Source organism: Erpetoichthys calabaricus, chromosome 1 (genome assembly GCF_900747795.2).
Source record: "Erpetoichthys calabaricus chromosome 1, fErpCal1.3, whole genome shotgun sequence".
NCBI lineage: Eukaryota > Metazoa > Chordata > Cladistia > Polypteriformes > Polypteridae > Erpetoichthys > Erpetoichthys calabaricus.
The window spans coordinates 113,195,105-113,215,684 of NC_041394.2; the positions used below are offsets into that span (position 1 = coordinate 113,195,105).

At 42.8% G+C, this 20,580-nt stretch overlaps 1 protein-coding gene across 5 annotated transcripts in view; it reads right to left on the reverse strand.

The window, feature by feature from the left end:
• Positions 1 to 1,966: 1,966 nt before the first annotated feature.
• Positions 1,967 to 20,580, reverse strand: part of cnot4b (CCR4-NOT transcription complex, subunit 4b) — a 202,555-nt gene continuing 183,941 nt past the window's right edge. For all 5 annotated transcript variants that reach the window (XM_028805271.2, XM_028805263.2, XM_028805255.2 and 2 more), the window contains one exon: positions 1,967 to 4,006. In XM_028805271.2, the coding sequence (XP_028661104.1) occupies positions 3,702 to 4,006 (305 nt within the window). In that variant the 3' untranslated portion in view covers positions 1,967 to 3,701. The remainder of the gene's footprint in view (positions 4,007 to 20,580) is intronic.

The following is a 20,580-nucleotide window of genomic DNA, read 5'->3' on the forward strand; positions in this document are numbered from 1 at the left end:
TTGTACTTTGTGATGTTACTACTAAATCACAATCTTGGCCCCCTTTTTTGTGTTCTGTTGTGATGTGTAAAATATGTGACATCTGACAAAGATCTTCTCTTCGTCAGGTACAAAACAAGTATTGCTCACACCTGTATTATATGCACTGAAAATCAGGGAGAGTGCTCATTAGTTGTCAGCTCTGACAAAAACATAAGTCTGCCAAATGTCACAAAATAAAACCTGCTTGATATTATCGGGCCAGGTCTCAGACTGGATCGAATAAGTCTCTAGGTATGTCAAACACAACTGACAATCATGAGAGTACAATGCAAATGCAATTTGAGTAGGGTGGCTTGTTTCCAACACGGTCTTTATACCCTTTAGATCCAGTATATCACAGAAGCAATACAATATTATCCTACCCTTTTAATTCTAATTCAGAGGTGCAGCATATCCCAGCAGTGTCAGACAGAAGGAACCAAAAAGAACCTGAACAGGGAGCGCTCAACCATACCCTCACTCAACAAGTATATAATACAATATAGAATTACCAGTCAACCTCATATATGTCTTTACTAGTGATGAGCGAACTCCACACTGTTCGCTTCGTCAGGAGTTCCTGAAATCACGAAAATGTTCACGAAGTTTGTGAACTGTTTAAAAGTCAATGGGGAAGGACTGACTGAACTACATTTGACTGGATTATAGTGTTGCAATCATCTTTCAAGTGTCCCTGAAGGATTAGGGAAACATCTGGCAACTACACTGGACTGATAATTGTGGCCAAAAAGGTGACCTGAGCCGTGCAGCTGCAGTGCCAACCACTGCACCGTTGTGCCGCCATGAGATCAAAGAAGAACACAGACACAATAAAGACACAGAGTCGCACAATAATAGATTTTGTCAAAACAAAGCGGAAATGCCAAAATCATAATCAAATTCCGGAAAAAATATGTACGTCTTTTAAAGGCAAAAAACACAAAGTGTCATGATTGAAACCGTGCTGATCTGGAACTTGAAGATCGACCTGCGCATTTGGCTGCAAACACATTATCCCCCAGAGTCTGTAATGCAAATGGATCAGCATTATATACCCAGGGCGGTCCCATCAATGGTGGCTGTTACAGCTCCAGAGAATGTATAACTGGCTTTGAAGAGCATTATGGGGTACTGACAATAATAATAACAAAAAAAAAATTCTCGTAAACTGGCCAAATTATCAGTAAATAATTCGACCAACAAGGGTGAATGCAGCAAATTCATTGCAAATAATACTTTGGCAAAATTCACTGAACAACACTAGTGTTCACGCATGTGGAAAGAAAAACCACTGGACCTAGCAGAAATCCTTTACAGACACAAGCAATATGTACAAATTCCACATGGACAACAACTGGAAAAGTGGTTCTTTGGACATTGGATTCATGAGGCAGCGACACAAACACTTGTGCGGTTCTGCTCATAATCATACAATCAATAAAGCAAAATGCACTTTTAAACAGCCTAGTATTATTCTTAATTAAAATGTGCAGCTAACTTTTTATAAACTACTCAAAAGTGTATTCCCTTTGTCAATTTTCTCTTGTTTTCAAATTAGAGTGGTTCTCATGACATATTTTAAAAAATAGTATATGTATTATTTTTGAAAATAATTGGAAAAAGGTCTTAATTAAAATGACCACTGGCCATGAACTACTGTGTCATTTGGAGAATTAAAAATCATTTGAGAGTGGGGTGAGGCAACATAAAAGTATAAAACAATAACGAAGATAAACCTAAGTGGCAAAAAAAAAAAAAAAACACTATGAATTTTACCACTTGGTCTCCCAATATAATCAAAAATAACCTGTAAAGTTCACCCATGACATAAAAAAAACATTCACTAATTATAAACATTTCAGAAAAAATAAAAATGCAGAATGTGAATACATTACAAAAATGCAGTAATGACAAACATTAGAAGGGGAAAAATGAAAAGGCACAATCAAGTTTTCTCTTTTATTTATGATTTTAGTTCCAGATCTGTAAAGAGAGGTACAATTCCTTTAGTTTTTAACTTTTTTAGAATCAGGTTATACCCATAGTTATCTGCTTCTGTTTTTATTTAATGAATACTTAACAGCTTGCAGGAACCTATGCAGTTAAGGAAAAAATGAATTTAGGAGTTTGTTAACTGGAAAAAAGACTACTGGTGGTTGATCATGTGCCCCCCAAATGAACTACTATCCAACAAGAAAAAAAAAGTTACAGTGAATTTAAAATACACTGCAATAGAAAATCAGACAGTAGAGGTGGAAGGAAAGATGTAAGTTTGCACAAGCAAAACAGAAATAATGAAATTGATGAAGGTAATTATTTCTCCTAATCAATCATTGTTATTTAATTGGAAAGTTTTAATTTAAAAACTTTTTTCCTAGAGCAATAAAAAAAATCCAATTCTGTAGTTCTATAAAATTATTCTTCTACTTCATGCCCTTGTTATTATTCTTGAGCCATCTGCAAGACAAACATACTAAAACAGACATGACCTCATTCTGATCCTGGGGTGCTATATACTGTATATGTAGTGGGATAAAGACACATTGTAAGTTCTTTCAAGATAATAATTGTAAAACGTTTTCCATAATGGTATAAGAACTTTTTTCCCTTAATCATTTACTTTTTTGGGTAAACAATTATGTTAGGAAACCCCAACACACAGCTGCTTTCTCTCAGTGCTTTCCATTTACTTTGGGATCTACAAAAGTTATTTAAAAATCCTGTCACCTTAAACCGTATACATTGTTTACACTGCTTGCCAAGATCTAAATTGATGAATGATGTGGTGTTTTTGATTCTGGTTTTGTGATGAGCCCAAAGAGTCTATATATTTAAAGAGGGAGCCCCCCCACCTCCAAAAATATACAGGCTGCATCCAGTGCAGTTTATTACTTTAACATTATAGGCCATGTTCTTGTCCACAGTAAAAGATGCAGACTATCATTAAAAACATCGCTCTTTCACAAAAATACAAGGTAAATTACTTCTAACAGTTTGAAGTAATTTGCCTCCGCCCCCTGGCCCCCACCCTGGACTTCACCAACAGTACCCAGAAGGAACATATGTATCATCATGTTTAATTGGTGGGTGATAAATTATTTGTTTTATATTTGCTTTGTTGAAATACCTATTAACACATAGTGTTTTTCTAGACATCCCCATACCATAAATATTAAGGCTAAACATCACCAACACATTTAAAAGATAAGAATGTTTCAAATATCAGCTGCCACCCACCACCTAGGTGATCACAAGCCTTGGTTCAGTAATCTTTTAACATATGTAGAACTTTCCTTGCATTCATTTTAATTAAACAGGTATCCATTGCAATTAAATACATTTTAATATATGGATAATTTAACCATCTTTTTATAACTAACATGCATTCCATTTTAATTTTACCCCCTTGTTTTCTAATCTGTAATAGGACAGACTTTATTTTAGTAACATCTTAAGTTTATCTTGAAGAAGCCACTCACTCTAAATGAGCAAGAAAACTGAGTTGTATATATTAAAACAGGGAAAAAAAAAACAACACTACTGCAGCTGCAGATTTGGGCATGATCAGGAAAGGGGGGCACGAAACTGAACAGAAAGGAATGAAGAAATATAGAAAGAAAATATACTGTTATTTGTTAATAGTTGTGTATTTTGTTGATTTTTCTTTAATTTGCAGATTCCTAGTGGCGGTCCATAGCGGCACTTTGTATTAGGTCTGTGGGGTTCTGACTGGGGGGTCTGAAGGCTGTTTGAAAGCCAGGTGGTGGCGAATGAAAACTGGCTGAATTGGAGGGAGGTGGGTAAGGTGCCCATCCTGCTCTGTGAAGGGGGATCTGTGTGCTGAAAGGAGTATTGTGAGGAAGCTGTGAAGACACTGTTGTGCTGGGACCGTCCATCTCTGTGAGGGCCTGTAAGGATTTGAGCCAGTGAGGGGGATTGTCATCTTGTAGAGAGTCCACACTGTTTCCTGATGATGCAGGAATACCTAATAAGAAATATGGGGGAAAAAAAACAGAATTACAACACAAAATATTTTAAAAGTGCACCATCATTCTAATTTTTCAAATAAGATATTTTATTTAAAAACAATTAAACAGAAGCAATTTCAAAAAAGCAATGCTTAATTGATATCCAGCAACAATGTAAAAGCAAATTATCTAAATGTTTACAGCAAAAGTACAAACAGTAAAACTGCAGCATAAAGACTCAGAATAAAAAACATTTTTTTATTTTAAAAGTTTTTTTGTTTATATTTTTGGGCACATTCTGACCAAACAGCAAGATATTTGTAAAAACTGTAAAAGATGGATTGAAATTTCCCTTCAGTTAAAACAATATCTTCATTGCAGGTTTATCACTGCACCATTATGTTTAAATAGTACAGTGTATGGTTACTTAAAAACATTCTATACAGCTTTGTATCAATAGGTTACTATACCTGCTAGTTAAGTATTGTAAATCCAGTTTACAAGTAATATTTTAAACCCATCCATTCCAAGATATCATGTAAAGTATCCTCTCAAATACATTTTGAGGCATACCATGATTGAGCAGGTCATACTTAGGAGCAGGATTAATAATATCTGACATTGGCTACTGAAATTCTGAATTATTCTTTATAATTTTTTTTCAATTTTTATCCTTTTCATTCTTTTACAATAATTCTGATAGGTGGGTTATAACTCTTCTAGCTATACAAGATAAAGCAATGTGTGAAATTCCATCACTTATTACTATGAATAGTGCTGTTAATACATTACTTTGCATTTCATGCTACATAAAAGACAAGAGAAAATGTTATTGTAATAAGTACAGGACTTTCATAAAATATATGTTCCAACATAGCAGCTAAATGAAAACAGGGATCACAATTAAGAGTTCTGTCCCAAGTACATGTTGAAATTTCTGAGTTGTGATAATGTTTTGTACAAATTAATGAGAAGTGCATTTCTATAATAAATAATTGATTTCTATTCAATTTTCTAACTGAAATGTCCCATTGCTGATATTCTTTTATATTATCTAGGAGACTCCAAAAGAGATAGTGATTTAATGGGTATGTTGAAAAAGGAAAAGGATCATCAGAGGTTTTAAATTGTTCAAAAGATGAATTTATATTTTATATTGGTACAAAGTCAGTAAACACATCTCACGGACCACATTTAAAAGATTCAGTATGTTGAGACTCAATAGAAAAAAAAGTGTTTAAAGAAATTTCCAAAAGCGTTCGTTCAAAAAACAGATATGACTAAGGCTATCTTTCCTGATTATCGCCGAACAAATCATCGTCACGAACAACACACTTATCACGGAAAGAAAGATGGTAAAATTGTGATGCTCATTAACTCAATGATTGTACCATATAACCTATATTTGCTCAAATGATTCAATTGTCATATTAATGTTGAGTATTGTGCATCGGTTATGAGTATTAAGTACATTCATAAAGGGCATGATAGAGTACGCATAACGTTATCCAAAAAATAGTCTCACGACAAAGTTCAAGCATATTTAGATACTCGGTACATCAGTGCAATGGAAAGAGGGTGGTATTTAATGGAATTGCCAATGCACGGTCAAAGTCATTCTGTTGAATTATTACTGATTCATTTACCAGGTCAGAATATGATTCAATTTAAAGAGGGCGAAGAAGCAGAAGCTTTAGAGGTAGCGAAAAATAGAAATACAAAATTATTGGCTTATTTTGAACTTAAAAAAATAGACATAAATGCAAAAGCATATACGTATGCATAATTTCCTCAACATTACACATAGCAGAAACAAAAAAAGTGTTGCATCCAAGAAAAATTAATTGCAAAAGTGTTGCTTGATTAAATATTGTATCACCAAAAGATATCGAATGGTTTCATTTAAAATTGTTGTTACGTGTTTCGAAAGGAGCAACGTCATATAAAGATGTTCTAACTATAGATGGAACTACGTACAGTACCTTTCAAGAAACGGCACGAGCAGCTGGGTTATGCAAATCGGACGACTATATGTTTGAAATGATCTCTGATGCCACTTCTGTAATGATGCCTGACAAATTAAGACACTTCTTCGTGTACTTAATTATGACGGGTAAAGTTGATGCTTTACAATTATGGAAAGCATTCAAAGGACCATTATCCGAAAAGTCGAATGAACAAACAGCTCTTTCGATCATCAAAGAAAGGTTAGAAGCAGAAGATTTAATGATGCAGCAATTTGGACTTCAACAAGAAATGAACGAATCAGAGGTAAAGAAAGTGATCACAGCAGACGGAAATTTAACAGTGGAAGACCACAAAAAATATCAGAAAAGTTAATTCCAAATATGGTTTTTACTGACGTTTTAAAGTAAAAGTGAACATAATGCATATGTAACAATTCCCATAAAAAAAAAACACTTTCTTTAAATTTTATTTCTGGAAAAACAAACCTGGGGGTTGGCAAGCGAAGCCCCCTAGTTGTCAATAAAAAAAATGTACCAATGCCAAAGTGTCTTACATATTCTATAAATTGTGTGTTTTAAGGACTGATGGAATATTCAACTGCCTTATCCAATTTAACAACAACAAGTCTTTAAAATGTCTTCTGTATTATTAGCATATTTCAATTGAGTGCCCAACCACCAGTCCCTAGTACAATAAGTGAAATTTGCAGTAAGAAAAGGGACAGCAAAATAATGAAGGCCCTAAGAAGAGAAAATTCTGCCCTAAGAATGCCAGTCAAGTTACAGTAGACCCCCGCAAAGTCGCGGTTCAGAGTTCATGGCCTCAGTCGTTCACGGATTTTTCCTTACAACCTAACTAATAATTGTTAGTGGAAATCGCAAATAACCTCCGCAATTTTTTGTGGCTTTTTTCATGGCAATACTGTACTATAGACAGAACAGGAAGTAACCATAAAGGAAAAATGCAGCTTGGGATGGTTAAAGTGGAAGTATTGATTACCGGTTTGCTTTTTTTTTGTCTCTAAATATGTGCGCGTCGGGCCAAGGCTGGGTGCCTCCCTGAAATCTCCATCCATCCATCCATTGTCTCCCGCTTATCCGAGGTCGGGTCGCGGGGGCAGCAGCTTGAGCAGAGATGCCCAGACTTCCCTCTCCCCGGCCACTTCTTCTAGCTCTTCCGGGAGAATCCCAAGGCGTTCCCAGGCCAGTCGAGAAACATAGTCCCTCCAGCGTGTCCTGGGTCTTCCCCGGGGCCTCCTCCCGGTTGGACGTGCCCGGAACACCTCACCAGGGAGGCGTCCAGGAGGCATCCTGATCAGATGCCCGAGCCACCTCATCTGACTCCTCTCGATGCGGAGGAGCAGCGGCTCTACTCTGAGCCCCTCCCGGATGACTGAGCTTCTCACCCTATCTTTAAGGGAAAGCCCAGACACCCTGCAGAGGAAACTCATTTCAGCCGCTTGTATTCGCGATCTCGTTCTTTCGGTCACTACCCATAGTTCATGACCATAGGTGAGGGTAGGAACATAGATTGACTGGTAAATTGAGAGCTTCGTCTTGCGGCTCAGCTCCTTTTTCACCACGACAGACCGATGCAGCGCCCGCATTACTGCGGATGCCGCACCGATCCGCCTGTCGATCTCACGCTCCATTCTTCCCTCACTCGTGAACAAGATCCCGAGATACTTGAACTCCTCCACTTGAAGCAGGATCTCGCTACCAACCCTGAGAGGGCACTCCACCCTTTTCCGGCTGAGGACCATGGTCTCGGATTTGGAGGTGCTGATTCTCATTCCAGCCGCTTCACATTCGGCTGCGAACTGATCCAGAGAGAGCTGAAGATCACGGCCTGATGAAGCAAACAGGACAACATCATCTGCAAAAAGCAGTGACCCAATCCTGAGCCCACCAAACCGGACCCCCTCAACGCCCTGGCTGCGCCTAGAAATTCTGTCCATAAAAGTTATGAACAGAATCGGTGACAAAGGGCAGCCCTGGCGGAGTCCAACTCTCACTGGAAACGGGTTCGACTTACTGCCGGCAATGCGGACCAAGCTCTGGCACCGATCGTACAGGGACCGAACAGCCCTTATCAGGGGGGCCGGTACCCCATACTCTCGGAGTACCCCCCACAGGATTCCCCAAGGGACACGGTCGAATGCCTTTTCCAAGTCCACAAAACACATGTAGACTGGTTGGGCAAACTCCCATGCACCCTCCAGGACCCTGCTAAGGGTATAGAGCTGGTCCACTGCTCCGCGACCAGGACGAAAACCACACTGTTCCTCCTGAATCCGAGGCTCGACTATCCGACGGACCCTCCTCTCCAGGACCCCTGAATAAACTTTTCCAGGGAGGCTGAGGAGTGTGATCCCTCTGTAGTTGGAACACACCCTCCGGTCCCCCTTCTTAAAGAGGGGGACCACCACCCCAGTCTGCCAATCCAGAGGCACTGTCCCTGATGTCCATGCGATGTTGCAGAGGCGTGTCAACCAAGACAGTCCTACAACATCCAGAGCCTTGAGGAACTCCGGGCGTATCTCATCCACCCCCGGGGCCCTGCCACCAAGGAGTTTTTTGACCACCTCGGTGACCTCAGTCCCAGAGATGGGGGAGCCCACCTCTGAGTCCCCAGGCTCTGCTTCCTCATTGGAAGGCATGTTAATGGGATTGAGGAGGTCTTCGAAGTACTCCCCCCACCGACCCACAACGTCCCGAGTCGAGGTCAGCAGCGCACCATCCCCACCATATACAGTGTTGACACTGCACTGCTTCCCCTTCCTGAGACGCCGGATGGTGGACCAGAATCTCCTCGAAGCCGTCCGAAAGTCGTTCTCCATGGCCTCCCCAAACTCCTCTCACGCCCGAGTTTTTGCCTCAGCAACCACCAAAGCCGCATTCCGCTTGGCCTGCCGGTACCTATCAGCTGCCTCCAGGGTCCCACAGGACAAAAGGGTCCCGTAGGACTCCTTCTTCAGCTTGACGGCATCCTTCACCACCGGTGTCCACCAACGGGTTCGGGGATTGCCGCCACGACAGGCACCGACCACCTTACGGCCACAGCTCCGGTCAGCCGCCTCAACAATAGAGGCACGGAACATGGCCCATTCGGACTCGATGTCCCCCACCTCCCTCTGGACATGGTCGAAGTTCTGCCGGAGGTGGGAGTTGAAGCTACTTCTGACAGGGGGCTCTGCCAGACGTTCCCAGCAGACCCTCACAACACGTTTGGGCCTACCACGCCTGACCGGCATCCTCCCCCACCATCGAAGCCAACTCACCACCAGGTGGTGATCAGTTGACAGCTCCGCCCCTCTCTTCACCCGAGTGTCCAAGACATGTGGCCGCAAGTCAGACGACACGACCACAAAGTCGATCATCGAACTCAGGCCTAGGGTGTCCTGGTGCCAAGTGCACATATGAACACCCCTATGCTTGAACATGGTGTTCGTTATGGACAATCCGTGACGAGCACAGAAGTCCAATAACAAAACACCGCTCGGGTTTAGATCGGGGGGGCCATTCCTCCCAATCACGCCCTTCCAGGTCTCACTGTCATTGCCCACGTGAGCATTGAAGTCTCCCAGCAGAATGAGGGAGTCCCCAGAAGGTATGCCCTCTAGCACCCCCTCCAGGGACTCCAAAAAGGGTGGGTACTCCGAACTGCTGTTCGGTGCATACGCACAAACAACAGTTAGGACCCGTCCCCCCACCCGAAGGCGAAGGGAGGCTACCCTCTCGTCCACCGGGGTAAACCCCAATGTACAGGCTCCAAGTCGGGGGGCAATAAGTATACCCACACCCGCTCGGCGCCTCTCACCGGGGGCAACTCCAGAGTGGTACAGAGTCCAGCCCCTCTCAAGGAGATTGGTTCCAGAGTCCAAGCTGTGCGTCGAGGTGAGTCCGACTATATCTAGCCGGAACCTCTCAACTTCGCACACTAGCTCAGGCTCCTTCCCCTTCAGAGAGGTGACATTCCACGTCCCAAGAGCCAGCTTCTGTAGCCGAGGATCGGACCGCCAAGGTCCCCGCCTTCGGCCACCACCCAACTCACACTGCACCCGACCTCCTTGGCCCCTCCCATAGGTGGTGAGCCCATGGGAAGGGGGACCCACGTTGCCTCTTCGGGCTGTGCCCGGCCGAGCCCCATGGGTGCAGGCCCGGCCACCAGGTGCTCGCCATCGAGCCCCACCTCCAGGCCTGGCTCCAGAGTGGGGCCCCGGTGACCCGCGTCCGGGCAAGGGAAAACGGCGTCCAAAGTTTTCATTCATCATAGAAGGTTTGAAATCTGAAGTCCCTGAAATCTCCACCATAAAAATAAATAAATCACCGTCTTTGACGGTATGAATCTTAGCGACACAGGACCGGCTACAGCGTTATTCATTTCTCCTTGCTGGTGATTGACTGATGCCCTGTGACGCATCTCCAGCTGAGTGTTCTTATGTTTTCCGTTTTGTTCTTCTGAACCCTTAAACTGCCGCAACCAGCTATAGTCCTTTCTAAGTGCCATTTGTCAGCATGTTGGAGCTGATCAGTCAGTGCCGTATATTCGTTGAGCAGCCAGCTCATGACCACTGCTGCCCCTGCAGCCTCACTGTCTGGGATTGAGTGGCTGCATTAGACTAACCTGCAAGAATCAGCTCTTACCTCTGTGTGCTTGCGTGCAGCCAGTTCAAGCGCAGTTGGCTCGGTGATTTACTGAATTTCATCAGTGGAGTCAGTTGCACCTTGTACATATTGTTCCAGTAGCTTTTTTAAATAGTTCATTGGCAGTGTGTAAAATGATCAGTGTTGCAGTAATTGTGATGCTCTGTACATGGAAAAAATGTGTTCCATTAAAATTTCACTTTTTCTTTGTGAATTGTGATGTTTGCTTAAAAAGTACAGCAAAAAAGTATTTGGTGTCCAGGGAGGCATTAACCCCCATATGTGGCAGTTTAAAGGTTAATGTCCCAAGATGCCGCCAAAACGCCCTGCACCTTCTAAGGCTCCTGGCAATGAAAACGCACTTGCATGAATTACAGTATATATAGCGGTAACATCGGTATTTTACATTCTAGCACTGCGGGAGACACAGCAGTACAGTACAGCATACAGGTTTACCTTTACGTTCTTTTTTTTTTTTTTTAGGTAATGTATTACGATGTGTTTGAAATTAAAGTGTTTTGGGGGCATATTTAGGGTTTAAACTATAAAAATAGGCATTTTTTTTAACCACATCCAAAATTCGACAGTTTTCACAATTCGTGGGTCCTCTAGGAATGTAACCCCCGCGAATTTCGGGGGTGTACTGTATTTGCAATATATTACTACATCATGAATCAACTCTGTTAAGTCTCAAAAATTAGGCAGTTCAAAAAAGCAAAATTGATACAATCACTATTGTCAAGAACATTCATACTTGATTCTTATAATTACAGATTGTACAAATCACAAATATTTTAGTTAAAGAGAATTTTACAGTAGGCATACAACTACATTAACTGGACCTGTATGACACAAAATAGGACAAATATCTCAAGTACTGCATACAACAGGATCACTAATGACAGAAATTATAATATCTGTGTTTTGTAATAATTCTGGTTAGAACTTTTATAATAGCTAAGATGTCACATATAATTAAATTTAGTTTTTTTTTTATTTTCCCATAATATTGCTAACATACAGAATTTATAGTTTATTTTTCTTTTAAGATCATAAGAACCTTTAACACATGCATACACAGATATTTTGAAAATGCTTTTAACTAAGTTGTTTGTAATGGGTTTATATCATAATCAATATATAAAGTAGATTCAGAAATCATTCACCTTTTCCACATTTTGCTGTGTTACAGCCTTGCGCTAAAAATCACTTAAATTCACTACCCCCCAATCATGAAGCAGCATTTAATACGGCAGAATGACAAAATGAAAACTGGATTTTAGGAATTTTTGCAAATTTATTTAAAGAATTAAAAATTGAAATATAATATTGACACAAGTATTCAGACCTGGTTCTCCAGAGATAGTCAATTAGGTTCAAGTGTGGACTCTGGCTGGGCATCTCAAGGACATTTTCTGAGTTGTCCCTAAGCCAATTTTGTGTTGTCTTTGCTTTGTTGCTTAGGGTCACTGTGGGACCGGATATAGACAAGTGTGTGCCTTTCCTAACCACAGGTTGTCTCCAAACAAGGTACTGAAGCATCTTAATAATGACCCATAGAATAGGATGCAAATGATACAGATTTCATTGCATACTTTGAATACTTGTGTTAATGTGATATTTCAGATGTTTATTAAATTTGCAAAAAAAATGAAAGGGTCTGAACATTTTTAAATTGTAATATCTTTTTTAATTTCTCTGATATTGAACTAACTACTGACACAACATTAAAATATGCTTAAGATACATGCATTATATTTTACCTATGCATAGCTAGTATGAAATGTAAAACTCAAACTAAAGAAACAAAGTAGATGTTCAACTTATTTAAAGATATCAGCAATGTAACATCTAGAAAATCAAAATTCAGATTTTTCTGGGAGAGTACAACTTACAAAATTAAAATGAGTCAAAGGTCCCTGATTTCTGCTCCTGCAGAACACCCAAATAAATTTATTATTATTAATACACAATAAAATGTAAGCTTTCATATTTGCAGGACTTTTGATCAATAAAAAACTTAAGAGTGGAAACAACTTCCACTGTTTTGCCTCCTGAATATTATGTGTGTTTGGGAGGTTGTTGTTTGTTATATTATTTTTGAGTGTCTTTAAATTTTTAATTCCCCCGTGGGGACAAATTAAGTATTGCCTATCTATAAGTGGTTGTGTTACAAAGCCAAATTGTAAATAACTTATTAAAAGCATCTAATTTACATGCAGGTTAAAAGGAGCCAAGAAAAGATCTACTGTGAGTTAATGGCAAAGTAAAACTTTTTTTTGTCTCGTCTGATTGTTGGATTTGACCATTGTTGTATAGAGAATTTAATGAACGGATCTCTAATACCATATTAAAAAAATAAAATTTTATCACTACTGATAACATTATGCAATACTAATCGCCTCTGTGTGTTGGCCCTGTTTTCCATTATTCCTTATGGGATATTTACTGTGTTTAGTTTTATTTGCTCTGTTTAAAACAACTTTCATTTTTTTAAATTTGAAAGTGCTTTTAACTGTTCTTTTTTCCATACGGACAGGAAGAAATTTCTTGTGAAGTACTGCTACCCCTTATAGTGTGAAAACAACTAACAAACTGCCAGGTAGACACTCACTTTGTATGTTCTCCCTGTATTAGCATGGCTTTCCTCTCATAGTGCAAAGGCAGGCAGTTACACTAATTAGCAAGTCCTAACTGGCTGACGGTGAGTGGCTACATTAGTTTAATCATTGATGGAATAGAATCTCATCTTTGTTAAACTTGTGAAATCTGTTTGTTGAGGATTGTAAATATGTACTACAAGGCCTGTTTTGCTCCTGGAATTTGGGTCTTATACAAGATCAATTAAATGTCCTATTAGATTTGCATTTTTTACAGACTAAAGGCAAGAAGCAATGTATTCTCACACTGAATCAAACAAGTCTTGCAGATCTTAACTTTTGGGTGAAGCAAACGACTACGGAGCAATTAAAATTACAAAATTATTCTGAGTCAGCTTTTATTAAGTCAAACAGTTAGTATCATACATTTTTAATAACTGAGTAACAAATGACAGCATATGGCCACCATAGGTGTGTCTCTATAAAGGGGAACTCATACTGTTATTGTGTGAACTTCATGTGCAGAATATTTTCTGCTAACAATTTTTCAAAAATGACAATGTTAACAGACACAGTAAGCTATGTATATATAATCTAAAGGTTAAAACTTTCTATACCAACTAGGCATTATTAAAAATGATTAAAGTTTCAGTGTAATCCCTCAGTGAAGCAGATCCTCAAGTTTAGCAACAAGACAAAATATTAGCTTTTGCCATTTACAGAGACACCCAATCATACTGAATTTATAAATACTACAATCTTCGGGAATATACTGATGAGCAAAAACATGATCATTCCCAAGTGAAGTGAATGACATTAACTCTCTTATAACAATGGTGTCAAGGTTAAGAATATATCAGACGGTAAGCTGACATTAGGTACTCAATGTGTTAAATATAGAAGATATGGGTGGGTGTGAAAACCCAAGGAACTTTGATAAGGGCCATTATCATTTAGGCCAAACAACTGGATCAGAGCATTTCCAAAATGGCAAAGCTTGTGGATTCCTCATGATCAGACGTGGTAAGTATCTACTGACGAACATCCAAAAGGGTGTTGGGTGGCCAAGACTAATGCGAGAGGTCAATGAAGCTATCCTGTCTCATTCAGACCCACAGTGAGCCTACTGTGGCACATATCACAGACAATTTTAATGATGGTTACAGGAGTAATGTATCACAACAACAAAGTATATCAAACGCTGATGCATATGGGATTGTGAGTGAACACACTGAACACTGGACCAATGGAAAAAGGTTGCCTAGTCTGATAAATCTTGGTTTTCCGTTGTAAATCAAATTCTCTCCTTTTTATTCTATCCATTTTAAACGGCCAAATACATGGCCCATTAGCACTCATTAACAAAGAAAAACGTCAAAAAATAAAGTCAGCTTATAATAAAGAGTAATTATGCCCTGTAGGAATCCAAGGTGCTGTAGCAACCCGGAGGGCTGCCACCTAATGATTCGGAGGAGTGATTCGAGGTAACCCTGTTCTTGGAAAAGTCCAAGATTTGCTATAAAGGGAAGGGACATTTTTAATGCATTTCTTAGTCATTTTGTTATATATATTACTTAAGGACAATTACTTTTTTTTGCCTTTTCAGTGGTTTTATGTTTTCCAATAAACTTTCTGTTGTATACAGAATGTATGTTAAAGATCACTATACATCAACAGTCGACCCTCGATATACGACCGGCCTGACATGCGAACAACTTGGTTTACGACCAAAATTTTTGTTTTGAATTCTGACCAATGTCTTGAGTTACGACCCGAATGCGGACACGTTTATCCGCTTGTGCGATTGTAAACAAACAGCCGAGAGCATTCGTAAGCATCAGTCGGAGCCCAGATATGTGTGTTTGTGGACGTAATTTCGGTCAGTGCAGTGATTTATATAATTTATTTCGATAATTGCTATCAAAATGGCACCAAAAAAGCTAGAAAAGAAGCTAAGGAAGGGTAACAAAGGTAAAAAAAGCGACCACAATCAAAACAAAGAAGGAAATTGTGTGCAAATATGAGAGTGGGGCTCTCCTTCCAAACAATAACCACCTTCCATTTCATTCTCCTCCTCCCTTCCTGCAAGCCAAAGATGTCAACTTAAATGGTCAGTACAGTATGAAATTGTTGCTTCTGGAAGGCTAGGCACTTTTTATAACTTTTTGGTTAGTACATTAGAAAAAATATTGGTGTTTTTGGTAAATTATGCACATTATACAACCCTTTTGTATTATGAAAAGGTTAAGTAAGTGTTGCTGTGGGAGGTTCGGAACACATTATGGGTATTTTCATTATTTCTTATGGGAAAAATATTCTTAACTTACAACCAACTTGAGTTACAACCAGCCCTTGCAAACGAATTGAGTTCGTAAGTCAAGGGTCCACTGTATTTTTGTTTAATTATTATATCATTACATTCAAACACCTCTTTGTTGCCACCACCTATATATTGCTGTATATAGGATTACTTTCATTGTATCTTTTTGTGGTTTCCAGCATTTTCGCACTATTTCTTCTTTTTATTTTTCTCCATCTATGTTCATGTATGTTGAATTCATTGAATTTTGATCACTGAACTCAATTCATGTACATTTACTTGAATATACTGTTCTCTCGCTATTTTGTAATTTTGAATACTACATCAAATATACAGGTAGTCCCCCGGTTACGGACATCCGACCGGGGCCGCAGCTGCGACGCATGCACCTCAGTAACTGCTGCTCCGTCATCTTCGGCCTGGAGACGCTGCAAGTGGTGGCTGGACGGGGTCGATTTCCCTGCTCACGCAGTGTAGTGTCCCTCGGGCAGCTCCCGGCGGCAAGCGGTTTCACTGCCCGCCCACCACACACGGCTGCCCCATTCGTTCTAGGTGGGCGACTGGTAATGGTGCAAGTGGTGACCCTGTTGTGGCTGAACGGAGGCCATTGAGGGTGAACAAGGAAGCGGGGGGTAGCATTGTAGTGTGCCTCGGATGGCTGTGTGTTGAATGGGGCCAGTGGTGCAGCGGACACTATCTCGTATGTAATCCGGGGAGTCCCTGTATAACACATCCCTACCTATACTGAAACCATTAGCACTTGTGACTGCTTATGATGTGCATTTTCAAACTTTCAATCTTTAACATTAAGCTTTTCTGTATTATGCAGTAAAAATGACTGAGTAAATATAGCAAGATGTCTCATCATCTGTGCTCAAAATAAGGGCTTAAATTAATACTTTTAAAGTTTCTTTAGTGAATGTTATGTTTGTTACTTTTTCTGTTGTTTACTCTTCACCTGGAATATTTATTTTTATTATATTCATTTTAAACTGCCAAATACATATCTCATTAACACTCATTACCCCTCCTCGAACCGCCACCTTATCGTGGTAGAGGGGTTTGCGTGTCCCAATGATCCTAGGAGCTCTGTTGTCCGGGGCTTTATGCCCCTGGTAGGGCCACCCAAGGCAAACTGGTCCTAGGTGAGGGATGAGACAAAGTGCGGTTCAACAGACCTCCTATGACGAATAAAAAATTTGGACGGCGTTTTCCCTCGCCCGGACGCGGGTCACCGGGGCCCCCCTCTGGAGCCAGGCCTGGAGGTGGGGCTCGATGGCGAGCGCCTGGTGGCCGGGCCTGCACCCATGGGGCTCGGCCGGGCACAGCCCGAAGAGGCAACGTGGGACCCCTTCCCATGGGTTCACCACCTATGGGAGGGGCCAAGGAGGTCAGGTGCAGTGTGAGTTGGGTGGTGGCTGAAGGCGGGGACCTTGGCGGTCCGATCCTCGGCTACAGAAGCTGGCTCTTGGGACGTGGAATGTCACCTCTCTGAAGGGGAAGGAGCCTGAGCTAGTGCGTGAGGTCGAGAGGTTCCAGCTAGATATAGTCGGGCTCACCTCAACGCACAGCTTGGACTCTGGAACCAATCTCCTTGAGAGGGGCTGGACTCTCTACCACTCTGGAGTTGCCCCCGGTGAGAGGCGCCGAGCGGGTGTGGGTATACTTATTGCCCCCCGACTTGGAGCCTGTACATTGGGGTTTACCCCAGTAGACGAGAGGGTAGCCTCCCTCCGCCTTCGGGTGGGGGGACGGGACCTAACTGTTGTTTGTGCGTATGCACCGAACAGCAGTTCGGAGTACCCACCCTTTTTGGAGTCCCTAGAGGGTGTGCTAGAGGCCATACCTTCTGGGGACTCCCTCGTACTGCTGGGGGACTTCAATGCTCACGTGGGCAATGACAGTGAGACCTGGAAGGGCGTGATTGGGAGGAATGGCCCCCCCGATCAGAACCCAAGTGGTGTTTTGTTATTGGACTTCTGTGCTCGTCACGGATTGTCCATAACGAACACCATGTTCAAGCATAGGGGTGTTCATATGTGCACTTGGCACCAGGACACCCTAGGCCTCAGTTCGATGATCGACTTTGTGGTCGTGTCGTTGGACTTGCGGCCACATGTCTTGGACACTCGGGTGAAGAGAGGGGCGGAGCTATCAACTGATCACCACCTGGTGGTGAGTTGGCTTCGATGGTGGGGGAGGATGCCAGTCAGGCCTGGTAGGCCCAAACGTGTTGTGAGGGTCTGCTGGGAACGTCTGGCAGAGCCCCCTGTCAGAAATAGCTTCAACTCCCACCTCCAGCAGAACTTCGACTATGTCCCGAGGGAGGTGGGGGACATTGAGTCCGAATGGGCCATGTTCCGTGCCTCTATTGTTGAGGCGGCTGACCGGAGCTGTGGCCGTAAGGTGGTCGGTGCCTGTCGTGGCGGCAATCCCCGAACCCGTTGGTGGACACCGGCAGTGAGGGATGCCGTTAAGCTGAAGAAGGAGTCCTACCGGTCCCTTTTGTCCTGTGGAACTCTGGAGGCAGCTAATAGGTACCGGCAGGCCAAGCGGAATGCAGCTTCGGTGGTTGCTGAGGCAAAAACTCGGGCATGGGAGGAGTTTGGGGAGGCCATGGAGAATGACTTTCGGACGGCTTCGAGGAGATTCTGGTCCACCGTCCGGCGTCTCAGGAGGGGGAAGCAGTGCAGTGTCAACACTGTATATGGTGGTGATGGTGCGCTGCTGACCTCGACTTGGGACGTTGTGGGTCGGTGGGGGGAGTACTTCGAAGACCTCCTCAATCCCAATAACATGCCTGACAATGAGGAAGCAGAGCCTGGGGACTCGGAGGTGGGCTTCCCCATCTCTGGGACTGAGGTCACCGAGGTGGTCAAAAAACTCCTTGGTGACAGGGCCCCGGGGGTGGATGAGATACGCCCGGAGTTCCTCAAGTCTCTGGATGTTGTAGGGCTGTCTTGGTTGACACGTCTCTACAACATCGCATGGACATCAGGGACAGTGCCTCTGGATTGGCAGACCGGGGTGGTGGTCCCCCTCTTTAAGAAGGGGGACCGGAGGGTGTGTTCCAACTACAGAGGGATCACACTCCTCAGCCTCCCTGGAAAAGTCTATTCGGGAGTTCTGGAGAGGAGGGTCCGTCGGATAGTCGAACCTCGGATTCAGGAGGAACAGTGTGGTTTTCATCCTGGTCGCGGAACAGTGGACCAGCTCTACACCCTTAGCAGAGTCCTGGAGGGTGCATGGGAGTTCGCCCAACCAGTCTACATGTGTTTTGTGGACTTGGAAAAGGCGTTCGACCGTGTTCCTCGGGGGATCCTGTGGGGGGTGCTCCGGGAGTATGGAGTACCGGACCCCCTGATAAGGGCGGTTCGGTCCCTGTACAACCGGTGTCAGAGCTTGGTCCGCATTGCCGGCAGTAAGTCGAACCCGTTTCCAGTGAGAGTTGGACTCCGCCAGGGCTGCCCTTTGTCACCGATTCTGTTCATAACTGTTATGGACAGAATTTCTAGGCGCAGCCAGGGTGTTGAGGGGGTCCGGTTTGGTGGACTCAGGATTGGGTCACTGCTTTTTGCAGATGATGTTGTCCTGTTTGCTTCATCAGGCCGTGATCTTCAGCTCTCTCTGGATCGGTTCGCAGCTGAGTGTGAAGCGGCTGGAATGGGAATCAGCACCTCCAAATCCGAGACCATGGTCCTCAGCCGGAGAAGGGTGGAGTGCCCTCTCAGGGTTGGGAGCGAGATCCTGCCTCAAGTGGAGGAGTTCAAGTATCTCGGGGTCTTGTTCACGAGTGAGGGAAGAATGGAGCGTGAGATCGACAGGCGGATCGGTACGGCATCCGCAGTGATGCGGGCTCTGCATCGGTCTGTCGTGGTGAAAAAGGAGCTGAGCCATAAGGCAAAGCTCTCAATTTACCGGTCGATCTATGTTCCTACCCTCACCTATGGTCATGAGCTATGGGTAGTGACCGAAAGAACGAGACCGCGAATACAAGCGGCTGAAATGAGTTTCCTCCGCAGGGTGTCTGGGCTCTCCCTTAAAGATAGGGTGAGAAGCTCAGTCATCCGGGAGGGGCTCAGAGTAGAGCCGCTGCTCCTCCGTATCGAGAGGAGTCAGATGAGGTGGCTCGGGCATCTGATCAGGATGCCTCCTGGACGCCTCCCTGGTGAGGTGTTCCGGGCACGTCCAACCGGGAGGAGGCCCCGGGGAAGACCCAGGACATGCTGGAGGGACTATGTCTCCCGGCTGGCCTGGGAACGCCTCGGGATTCTCCCGGAAGAGCTAGAAGAAGTGGCCGGGGAGAGGGAAGTCTGGGCATCTCTGCTCAAGCTGCTGCCCCCGCGACCCGACCTCGGATAAGCGGAAGAGAATGGATGGATGGATGGATGGATTAACACTCATTAATAAACTGTCAAAAAATGAAGTATTTTTATAATAAAGTGCAATTAATAATATGGGACCCCTTTCTTGAAAAAGAAGAGAGATTTTTTTTTATAGGATTTTTTCTACTCCAGAAAACTGAACACCATTAGATTCCTAAATTACTTATTTAGGGGAAAACAGCTAATGATAAATGTTCATAGTACTTTTGTTTTCTGTTCACCCCAAAGCTACTTGTGAGAAACACCAATGAGAATTAGTCCATTCAGAATATAGAACAGAGAATCACTTATTATGGGTGTATTTTACTAATTGTAGGTAATTGTGTCAGGCCACTATTGCTCTATAAATATTTTTATTTGATAATACATTCATTAAATGGCTCTCTAATCGTAATACAAAACAAAGACAGAATGAGTATTCTGAGAGAGAGAGAGAGAGAGAGAGAGAGAGAGAGAGAGAGAGATAATGAAACAGGTGTAAAATAAAAGGTGTGACAGCATTAAAAGGTAGCTGGTGCCATTCAGTAAGGACAGGGTACATAAAAGTATAAAAAGGCATTAAAGAGTGCAGAGATGTGGAAAGACTTGCCACCGCAAAGACAATTTTTGTTGTTGACTGCACAGACAGTATGGCAGACGGATGGTACCCTTGCCTGGCCAGGATGCCTCTGA